General features: G+C 41.8%; 1 protein-coding gene and 1 long non-coding RNA gene across 7 annotated transcripts in view; one reads left to right on the forward strand and one right to left on the reverse strand.

Moving 5' to 3' along the window:
* The window catches only part of LOC6536526 (homeobox protein homothorax), a 137,740-nt gene that overhangs the window by 96,150 nt on the left and 29,594 nt on the right, over positions 1-11,996 (reverse strand). For 5 of the 6 annotated variants that reach the window (XM_002097066.4, XM_039376384.2, XM_039376383.2 and 2 more), the window contains 2 exons: positions 4,879-5,159; positions 2,440-2,581 (listed from right to left, as the gene is read on the reverse strand). The exons of the other annotated variant lie outside the window; for it this stretch is intronic. In XM_002097066.4, the coding sequence (XP_002097102.1) occupies positions 2,440-2,581; positions 4,879-5,159 (423 nt within the window). The remainder of the gene's footprint in view (positions 1-2,439; positions 2,582-4,878; positions 5,160-11,996) is intronic. 6 annotated transcript variants of the gene reach the window in all.
* LOC120321975 lies at positions 5,166-11,784 on the forward strand. Its single transcript, XR_005561725.1, has 2 exons — positions 5,166-10,049; positions 10,119-11,784. It is a non-coding gene; the product is annotated as an uncharacterized LOC120321975 (long non-coding RNA).

The following is an 11,996-nucleotide window of genomic DNA, read 5'->3' on the forward strand; positions in this document are numbered from 1 at the left end:
ATGCCACAAATCAACTCATCGCATGTCCAAACTATTAGCAAAATGTCAAGAAACGAGCTGATTTTCATTTTAAATTACATACTTTAAGTGGGAATCATATGAAATGATCTGCACACTCAGACGCGCCATCCTTTGTCTCATTTCGGGGATCCGCAACAAAGAAATGATCAGACAACGAACTTTTCGCTGTTCATTTTATATATATATATACATATATATATAATGTATCTGTATGGGCGCTTCTTATTCTGGCTCTTGTTGTGGTCTTTATTTTTTTGTTCATCATTTGCATCACATGTTGCTGGTTTTAAAGAGAAATTATAAAGCGTTTCCTTAGCTGCATCATTAGCAGCGCCAACACCAAAAGTCGCCTAACTATGCCCGCCATCCAGAGGGGGATCTTCCGCGGGGAGAGATCGGTGGATATGGGGGCTATATGTGGGCACTGGGATTTTGGGATGGTCTTCGAGATATTATGGGGAAAATATCACCCTGTTGCTGGCGTTGGCGTGGCGCATTTTACGCAGTTGCTTAGTCCAAATTAAAGTGAATATACTCGCACATACACATATATGTATAGCATAGCGGGAGAGTGCCAACGAAGAGATATATCTATGCAATCTATCTATATAAAATGCATCGGCATCGGCATCATCATCGTCATCCTCATCATCAGGAGCAGATGCAGATGCTGAAGAAGCAACAACTGCGCCAACAGCAACTACGAGTAAAAAAGTGCCAATGTGCCGCCTTATTTTTAGCCCCTCTTCTGGGGCGACGCTCTTTTCTCCGCTGCTCGTTTGTTAAAATTCGATGGGCGAATGACATTTTTGAGTTATTTTTGTCAGTCCAACAACGACGAAAACAGGCAAGAGCTCGGCCAAAAACTACGAGTATACTGAAAACTCAACGGGGAGAAGACTCGGTCGGTCGACTGAACCGAGGAAACCAAGGAAACCGAGGAAAGCAAGAAAAACCGAGGCGAAAACCGAAATAAAAACGAAATGCAAGCGACAACTTAGTTGTTGACGTTCGGTTCGGTGAATGATCAACAAATGTCAACCGCGAGATGGGATCATTGCACATCGTTATGCTGAATCGAAAGATACTTTAACTTTTGCGTGATATACTGGACTTGTATGCATTATATAGAACCTTTATTTGTGGCATCCCAAAAAGTTCAAATAGTTAACACACTTTTCTTCATTTAATCGACTGTCAAGTTCTGCAGCTTGATTTGCTCATTGGCGTTGCCAGATCTTTCGAATACCTCAACCTAAAGTGACGTTTTACTGACAATATGACATAAGTCTATCAAAATCTCACCCAGCCAGCCCAAAAGCCAAAGACATTCGGACAGATCTTGATAAATGTGACTCGACTTTGAGGCGATGTTTCGAGTGTTGTTTTATGTTGTTCTCGCGGTTGCTGTTGTTCTTGTTGCTGGCCGTTTTATTGCCCATAGCAGGGGCCTGTCAAAATTCCAAATGGACCATAAATAAGAACATCATTTTTATAACATTCAACTGGGGGCGTCGCTGGTTGCATTTGTTGTTTGCCAAAAATGTCACCGAGCGTAGAATGGAGCCATAAGTTCTTTTTCCTGTTCTTGTTTTGGTTTGTTTGTTTCGCTTTCACTCGTTTTTGGCATCAACATTTGGACTCTGCGCGTCTACTGTTTCGTTTCTCAAATGCGATCTTCAATGAGTCATAAAAATAGCTGGCTAACTCAAATGGGGAGCAGGATGTGGAGCAGCATCAGCAGCAGTGGCAGCAGTGGGAGCAGCGGCAGCTACTTGCAACATTATAATTTGTATGTTAAAACATCGTAAATTATCCAAATGTCAGTGTGTGGCAGCGCATCTTCAGGCGCGGTTTTATGAACTCTAAAAAGGGGGCGCTAAAGGGGGCGTGGAGCGGCCCGGAGGAGGAAGTGTCAAGTGTGGGTAGCGCCATTCTGAAGTCACATCGCATATTTGTGACATATGGCAGCAAGACATTGTTGATCTTGCTGCGGGATGGGATGTGGGATTTGGGATGTGGTGCCGCATCGTAGATGTTGCTCTTGTCAGCGGGGACTGTAATTAAGTGCAGACTGCCCCGCTCATTGAGACCGGAGAGCGGAATCGGATGGTATGGTATGGAATGGATGGGAATCGATCCTCGACGATCCCGGTGCCGATGCTGATGCCGCTCCTCGGGGCAATGTAATCCGATCATTTAGCGGCTTGCTTCGTTAAGTTCGTGTGCCGCGATTTGGCTGTTGTTTTTAGTTTTATTTTCATTTTCATTTATATTTATTTAGTGGCCACATGTGGGCCATGTGTTCCCAACCCAGGCCATCCCAGGCCAACCCGATGCCATACCATCCCCATTCCCATCCGAAAGAGTCGTCTCCAATTACCGAATGGAAACGAAAGCTGGGCCCATTATTCTTACCTGTTTACTGAACATTGCAATATCCTCGTTGAACGATTCCGACGAACAGACATCGCCACCTTGCACCCCGGGCTCCCTCGGCGTACATGTGGCCAATTCGCACTTCTCGAAGATCAGCGCCAAAAGCGGGAATAGCGGATGTCTGCAATGGAAAATGGCACAATAAATACATCGTACATAATACATTATACATAACACATAATACATCAGTTGGTCAAATTTCAGGACACTTCCTGCCCTACAAAATGCAAATGAGCAGCTGTCTCTCGATCTCTATCTATATACATATATCGGTTGCTCTGGCCAACTGTGAATCTTGAAAGTGGCAATAAATAAAGATTAGCTGACCAATGAACTAGCACTTCAAGCATATATAATTGGATAATATGTTTTATTCACCTTACTAATCAACAATTACTAGTGCATTTCATTTTTAACTACTAACTATTTTCATTGCTGCTCCTTCAGAGTATCGACCTAAAAACCCAGGACATTTCCTGTCCAGCTAAATGCAAATGAGCAGCTGCTTTGCCCATCTGCATCTGTGTTTGTTTCTATATCTGTTTTTGTATCTGTATCTTAGCCTTTATACACACATAAATAATCCCCCTCTTCATGCTGACGGATTAGTTCAACAACTCAACATGATTTGACCATTTTTTGTTCCATTTCCACTCGCCGAGCAGTTTTCCCCTGACCAATTTCTCAATTTCTGTACAAATTGCACCTGAACAAAATTAGGCGGGACCCTTCTGACCAGAAAAGAACCCATTAGATGGCACAAAAAAGGAAAAGAGACCGGACCGAAAAGTAGGGGGTGTCGACCTGCGCTTAACAAACTATTAATAAGAGTCCGAGTTCGAGTCCGGAGTTTCCAGCCTTTTACAGTTGAGTGCGTTTTTGGTCTGGGATCAGGAGCAGTACAAAAACAAAAAAAAACGCTACCAAACCAAACGAAATGAAATGAAAAAGGCTAAAATAAAACCGCCTGACACTCATTTACGATGACCAGGCAAAAAGAGCAGCTGAAGTTTGGCTGCCAAGAAGGTGTTAAGCGGAGAGCTCTTTTCCTTTGTCTTGCCTTTTCCACAATTTCAATTTCAATTTGAATTCGGGAATAAGGTGCCAAAAAACAAAAAAAAAAAATAATAATCATAATGGCAGGTGCTCAATGAAGTCATAATCATCATCATCGTGTTTAAACAGTCACTCGAGACAGGGACAATCATCAAACAGTCGTCAAACATAAGTCATTCATGAAATTCCCTTTCAAAGCAAATATTTGCACAAAAAATATATACTCGTATATGTTATGTATGTGCAGTAAAAAAAACTGGGCAAACAAGCATTTCAGGCACTCAGACAGCTGGCAAAACAGTTGCAACACATGAAAATTGCCAGGACACGCAATGACACAAAAACGATCGCTCGATAGGGTTAGAAGTAAAAAAGAGCCTTTAAAACTATGTATAAAAACCCGAGAACTGAGAAAGACACAAAAAACAAATGGAGAAGAGACCACAATTTTGGCAAATTAACACCCGAACCGCAGAGCGAGAAACTGCACCTCATTTTTGATGGACGGATGGACGTATGGATGGTTGGTTGGGTCTTAGTTTTCGGACTCTTTGCGGACTCCCTAATGCCTAAGCACGTTCATGTTCCGTGTCCGTCACTAAACACCTGACACACCCCCCAGATACCGTGGAATTGGAAAACGGACATTTCTCTGTTCGAGTTTCGGCCACAGAGGCAAACCCATAATTTTGTACTTTGCGCAAAACGCAAGAGGATCACGCCCCTTTCTCCCTCTCTCTCTATCGCTCCATCTTCCTCTCTTTCTATCTCTCTCTATCGCTTGAGAAAAGGATCCTTTCTTCATGGTTCTTTTTTCCTGTTTGGCGGAGTTACGCGTGCGCAGAGGCGAAAACAGGTGGCAAATTGGGCTGGGTCACTGCGAACATGCCAAAGATTATAAATCGATAAAGAGCGGCATATTGATTGGAAGTGATTGGTTGGTTGGCTACTTTGATCGATATCCAACTGATTGTGGATGAGTGGGCTGAACTTGATCCTAATGAAATGGAATTAACATTTTATTATGGCATTCAACTAATCCTACAAGCATTAAAATTAAATAGTACTATAAAAGTCGCACCTCATTTCTACACTTTTCAGCTTATACATACTAAAGACTTTGTGAGCTCAGCAACTATATTACTCGGTGCTTGATCAATAACAACTTGACAGATACTTTTCTAGTTCCCAATTTCCCACATTCCTCATTCCCGCACTTGAGCCCCAATCTGAATCTGAACTAAATTCGACTGGCATCAAGATCATCTCGGGTCGCTCGAGCAGAGTTGCCACCTCTGCCAAAAGTGGAAGGCGGCGTACCGAATTCCATTAGTTTACACACTACACTATACGTATACTCACTCATAAATCGCATCCTTATCACGTTTGTGTACTTCGGGTATTGCGCCCATTAGGTGATTACCGACCGGCGATACATGACTAGGTGTTCCATGACCCCCGGCCCCCGAATGGTAGCCGTGCATGCCCACTGTGGCCGCCGCCGCCGCTGCGTGCGTCATGTGCGGAGAGTGGTGCGAGGGGAGGCCCTGCAGTCCGGGCGGCCGGTGACCGGCGTGTGGATCGTACATGGCCGCTGCTGCGGCTCCGGAGTCCATGCCGTAGCCGTGTAGGCCATCGTCGTACTGTGGGGATGAGATGGGAGCAGAATGGTCAATTAGAGGGTGTTTCAATAGCAGAAGTGCTTGAAAAGCATCTTTACTTCTTCTCGTTATAAACAAATTATTTGGTAATGAGCTTAATATAGTCCGGAGAGTGTTGTTATCATTCATTTGTACCAAATATAGTATGTAATAGTCGAGTAATAGTCGAGTCTACTGCTGACTCGTTTCTCTGAGTGCAGCCAAATTAGCGGCGACATGAAATCGTTTTTAAGCGCACATATTTAAATACATTTTCTAAATTAAACCTCGAAAAAGGAGAAGAACAACACGATACCCAAAGAAAAAAATAAAACAGAAGACAAACGCAACAAAATCCGACGACCTTGTGATTACTTTGCCGCTGCTTCGACATTATATGGACGTATACTCATCGCACATTTGGCAACCCATACAGATGTATCTATACATTTCGGTTACCTTACTTTGTCTTTCGACGTTTTTTGCATATTAATTAAGCGCCAAAAGCAGCAGACAATTTTGAATATTATCAGTTAATCTGGCCAGGCATTTTCGAGTGTGTTTGTGTGTTTGTTTGTTGCTTGTTCTCTATCTATCTTTAAGTTGTACAACGTTTTGTGGAGCCGCGCAATTGCAAACAGGTTTGGTGCAACTACAAAATAATAATAACACCAAACAACTGAGAAATGATTTTTCTTATATGTACATATATACGTACATATATGTATGTGGGTACTTTTTCTCCTTCTTTTTAACAAAAGTTCAACGCGGTGTGTGAGATTTTTATCATTTGTACTCAAGTGGCGTCCGTCGGCTGAAGATACACTTCGCCTCTCCGTTTCACACTGCATAATTTGAGGGAACACGAAGAAGTTGACAAAAGATTTTTGTGCAGCGACAAGAGATGGCCCCCCTTTCGAACCCCTCCCCCACCATTCCGAACAAGTTGAGGTTGATTTTTTATCAGCCTGGAAAAATCTTTGACACTAAATGAGCAATTGACTTGCCGTTGAGAGAGGAGTTTTGAAGTGCAAAAGCGGTGGGTGGGGTTGGCTTGTTTGCGGAAAATGTCAAGGATCTGCAGCTGTTGGTAGGGAAGGAGAAGTATCTTTGTATCTATACTTTGAACTAGTGCAACGCGTCATAAGAGCAGCTGGCTTTGCAGGTGGCTTTGAATAAGAAGGCATAAGAATCGAGTAAGGAGGACAAAATAAGCTTCTGCAAACGCTTCTGACGATTGTCAACCTTTGAGGTTGTGGCAATCCTTGAGATACAAACCAGAGATTAGTTTAGTGAGGCGGTCGTGCTGCCTCCGTTTTGCTCTTGCCTGCTGTGTGCACATGCACGAGATACAAACTCATAGATACTACTATGCCCACTACAGCATAAGATACCCAGCAACTTGTCCGGGTTTAGTCGTTTTAGTTCGTTTTGGCCTGGCTTTTTCGGTTTTTCGCGCTGGGGTTCAGTTCATGGCTGTTAAACTATAAAGTTGTTATGCTAATTTCAGTGTTGGTGGCAACCGAATGCTGCTCTTTTTTTCTTTTGCTTGATTTTTTTCCTTTTTAACCGTTTCGATTTCTTGGCGTTCGTTTCTTGGCTCGTTTAGAAATGAGGAAATTGTGGAGCAACAAAGAGATCTTGAAAATTACCACAATTTGTACTTGTACATAAGTAATGTGGGAATTTGAGCCGCCGCCGCCAAGAAGAGGAGCTCAAAATAACACAAATACAATGAGGAGTAAAAATCGAACAGGCAAATACACTTAGGTCCATAGTTTTCTTTTTTTTTGGTCTTTTTTTGTGTTGGGCTACAACTCCCCGATCCATTTGGGCCAACTTTGATTGATGATCTCTGATGGTCGGGTTTCTGTCTCCCTATCTCAATGGCTGTCCCTGTATTTTTCACCATTTTTCTCTGTTGTCTAGTGACCGAGCCGTTGACCTTGTTGAATGGAAAAGCTCTTGGCCAGCCGGATCAATATAAGCCAACCAACCACCGCCACAGTCGAGGCCCATGGTCTGATTTTGACAAGTTCAGCGTCGAAAATCCTTCAAAAATTTATGACGCCCCCCATGGCAGCCACAAAAACAACAACAACAAGAACTACAACAACAGAAGTGGGCACAAATTTGGGTGGTGGTGCTCCAAACTGTCAGTGACAGGCGCTGAAGGAGCTACGATTTTGTTTTTATTTCTTGTTGTATTTCTATATATATTTGTGGAGCAGCCTTTTTTTTGGGGAGTTTTCCTGCGTTTTCCGACTCTTGTCCCACTTGCTGCCTGTCTGTCTGTTTGTTTGTTTGTTGGTTTGTTGGGCCGTGTGTGCCGGTTCTTGGTATGTTTTTGTCGTGTTTGGGCCACATTAAGTCATTGCTGAAAGCCAGCCTACGACCAACTGAACAGCAACAACTCAATTGGACTCTTTAGGCAGAGCTTTAATATGCAGATTTTAGCTTTCAGCCGGCAATCCTAACTTAAACTATTGCTCTACCTAACAGGCAAAAACTTTAGTTTAGTTTAGTTGAAGAATGTCAGGAAATATTGGATTGGGAAAATCTGCAAATGGAATTCTATTTCTGGAGAAATAATAAACTCTCGCTCCAAATATCTGCGAATCAAATTAGAAATCAAGGCTTGAACCGTAAAGCTTAAAGCCGAAAGCCCAAATTGGAGTTACCAAAGCCTGCGTGAACTTGAAACTGTTGCAAACGTTGCACAAACAAAAACGCAGAGAGGAACCGGAAATAGCCGCGCAGCAAGGACATTTTGCGTGTGTGTGTGTCTATGGGGGGATATGCTAAAAACGGGCTTAAATGGGAGGTTGGGCTTTATCTAGCGGCGCCTAAAACTGACCAAAAACCAGACGCCAGTGGCAGAAGAGTTATGACTGCAAAAATGCGGCCAGACCGAAAATGCGAGACAGAGATGGCCAAATAGGTGGGCATGTGTGTGTGTGTGGTGCGCTGGTGTTTTGGCCAAAATGGTGACAATGGCCGCCATTATACATAGTCATCTAGCCATATCGACCACCCACTTTCCCCGCATAAGGCCACCAATATGTTTGTTGCACAACCGACTTCGTTTATCGATTTCTTGCGTACCCCCGACACTTTTGCTTTTCGCCCTTTCTATCTATTGGATTTTTTCGTGGATTTCGTATTTTCATAGCCCAAATAAAAAAGCCGAAAAACCTTCTTAATTGCGCTGGCGCAGTCGAAGGCCTAATCAAAATTAATTGTTTATCATGTTGTATTTGAATTTCTTTCCATTTCTTCCCGCACACATCTATCTCTCTCTCTATATAGAATTCTTCCCCTTTTTCTGGGACGACTTCAACTTTAGCTTTGCTTAATTAGCAGACGAGCCGCTGGTTGTAGGTGTGTCCCGCTGCCACGCCCCCTGCGCCCAACGCCCGTCGCCCGACGGACGAAGTCACGCCCAGCCTTTTTTCGGGCGGCCTCAAAAGTTTTATTTGGTGTTAGACAATTAATTTTTGTTGCGTGCCTGGGTGTTATTTTAATTTACAGTTGCAGCACTGCCGAGCAGCAAAAAAAAATCGAAAACACGCTTCATCCTAGGCGATATTATTAACTTTTATTGCTTATAATAACAATATTATCGAGCAGGCGAACATCAAACGTTGACAAGCATCGAAAACGTGTGCTAATTTTTTGTTCGCCTTCCATTTAATTTATGTCGAAAAACAAATACTTAATACACGCAAAAAAATAATAGCACTGAAATATATGCATAAAATTAAAGCAGAAAAATTAGATGCTCGGTAGCCGAATTGAAAGCGAGCAGCGGCGGAAAAAAAATAAATGAATACTTTGGCGTTTTAACATTTATCAAAAATCAACAACAAATGACGTCAGTCTGTGGCATTTATTAAATTAAAATGAGCCCCAAACTCGCAGACACAAAAAACTGGCAGATGATTAACAAAAAGCCAACAAAGCGCGGCCAATAGCAACAAAAAGTTTGTCCAAAAAGGTAAATTTAAATTTCGTGTGTTCGGAAAACACAAGCAAAACACATACAAATATCGAATCAGAAATAAATCGAAAGAAAAGAAATTTTGAAAATATTTTTAGCTGCTTTCTGGGAATTTAATGCTAAAAGCGCATCGAAAGCGAAGACAATTTAATGGCCGAAATTAAAGGAAAATGTTTGAAATTTAAATTGACGGAAAATGGCGGAAAAGGCGGCAAGGCAAGCAAATTAAAAATATTGCATTTAAATGGATTTAAACGAATACGTTTCGGGTTAATTGAAGATATTATATTTATACAAGTTGAACAAAATACACACTCAGTAATCGTTTTATTGGCCTAAATGACTATCTGATTCCCGCTTCTCGGCCATTTAATTAAATTGCTGGGACACAAGGACTTGGCCAACTTTGCTAACAAAATTTCGGGCGCTAAGAAACAAAAGTCTTTGGAGTTTGGCATTTTTGTCGGGGCCAAAAGTTACTCAAAAATACGAAAATAAATTGCGTGCTGATGGCTCATTTAATTTAATGAGCGGCGTGCAACTTGTCTAAATGATTTTTCCTCTACTTTACAACACATTTTTTCTTCACATTTTCGTCTGTACACTTTTTCCGTTTCAGACCCTCAGTCATTTTTTGTTTCTTGCCTTTATATAGTTGGAGAGATGGATATCCCCGAGAAAAGAGTTCACGACGAACAAAAAAAGTAATTCCATTTTATTCGATGAATATTAGCAAAACACTTTGACTTAATGTTTGGGGAAATTACGGCAAGCGAAAACAGGCAGCGATATTTAAAAAACTTTTAAGCGTAAATGCAAGAAGAAATGAAACTAATGAAAACACTTTCAACGGCAGCCAGCGACCTCGTCAAACTTGGCAACTATGTGTGCTGGTAGTAAGCCAGAGAGCGAAAAAAGCCAGCAAAAAATAACTAAAATAATAATACTACTCTACTCTATAGGCTATAGCAACAAAAAGCAAAAAAACTAAAGAGGCAACAACTATATAGCACCAGCAGGCACCGACCCAAGAATCAGGCACGCAATTTGATCATTAAACATGAAGCTCTTTAGCACACGAAAAACAACATCGGTGGAAAGTGGGAGAAGTGGAGGCCCCATATAGAGTGCCATGACCCCCCCTGGGCCCCCTTCGCCTTCGCACCCCTTGCAGAAATATGCATATGTAATTTGTTTATAAATATTCCTCTCAGCCTGACGCTTCCTACTCGCTCAATTTCGCTGGCATGTGAAGCGTCTGCCGGGCGGATTCTCAACCGAAAGCCAAGATGTATCTGAAATCTCCAGATAAACGGGGGAATGGTGGAGAGGTGGAAGGGTGGAAGGGGAGCTCTCCTCTGCTGGAGCCCATGAGTCATGCGGGGAAGCTGGGAAGACTGGAGAATTGCCCACTTAATTAGAAAGGAATTCGCGACGAAGGTTGATCGCTGCCAAAGATTAACCTTCTGCAAATATGATAAGCAGCAGTGGGGAAAAAATGTTACTTATACCAGGATGACGAATATTATTTTCCAGCAGATAAGTAATAAATAGGAAATGCCAATTTATTTGCTATTAATAGAATGGCTTCGGAAGTTGCTGAGAAATCTACATTGCGCCCATTTCAGCGAAGTATATTTACAATAAATTATAACTATTTTGCGTTGCCAGCACATTTTGGAACTTAAAATTTTAGTGAATAAATTGAAAAGTATTTTTTCGAGGCAAAAATTTCTTGTAGTTTCCAGCTAAGTCGAATTCCGAATGTTTCCATCAACTTTGGCAAATGCTGCTGGCCACCAAAGTAAACCACAAAATCGACTGTGGCATTTTCCGCTGCTCCGCTCGCCTTGATCTTTTCTTTTTCTATTTTGATTTTGATTTTGTTTTTGATTTTTCATTTTATTTTCTAAAAGTCTAAAGCGAACGAGAAATACTACAGAAAAAAAATAGGCGAACAAACGCAGTGGGAGAGTCGAGCACACGATAGACGAATTATATTTTATGCCACAAATTACGCTGCGGTTAACCTTTAAATTAAAATAACACCAAAACAATTTTTGTGCTGCATTTCGCAGGCGTTTGAAATGGCACACGAACTGAAAAATGGTGGGAAAAGTGGGGGGAGGCGCTGGGGGGAATTGTGCAGCAGCTGCAATGCACATTTTTATACAAATACAAATTGCAATTGCACATTTTTTTGTGCACATTTTACACGGCCTCTCTTTTTTGCTCCTTTGCTGGCATTGCTGTCCGTTTCGATGGCATAAAATAATCAAATTAAATATATATAAAAATGCATGTGCAGTTGGGGGTTTGGGGTTAAGGGTTGGGAGAAGAGCCCGCGAAAATTGCTTCCCGCCATTTTTCGCAAATTATAGCAGCGCAAAGTCATGGAAAATGGTACAAATAAAATTGTAAATAATAAAACCGCGAAGCGGCAGAAACTGAATGGATCGCTTTTGGGCCGCTGGCAATGTGCAAAATGTGCAATAAAATTATATGCATCAAATGCACACAAGCAGCCAAACAGACAGAATACCCGCATATATATACATACATATACATATGTATGTATATATATCTTTCGCCCCGAGTCGAAAAATTCATTTGATGGAATTGAAATGGCGCGATTCGGGAAAAGAGCCGCAGGAGAATTACGAAAAAGGGGATTCAAAGAGGTAAATTCGGCACAGAATCGGGTATTAAACCACAGGCGTAAATTTATTCGCCAGTAACGCAGCACACTCGAAATTCCCGCGGGCGTTTTTCTTTTTTCTTTTTCCTTTTTTCCCATTTCCATTTTTATTTTTTAATGCTCCCAAAGAGCAAGGCCCACC

This window comes from Drosophila yakuba, chromosome 3R (assembly GCF_016746365.2).
Source record: "Drosophila yakuba strain Tai18E2 chromosome 3R, Prin_Dyak_Tai18E2_2.1, whole genome shotgun sequence".
Taxonomy (NCBI): Eukaryota; Metazoa; Arthropoda; class Insecta; order Diptera; family Drosophilidae; genus Drosophila; species Drosophila yakuba.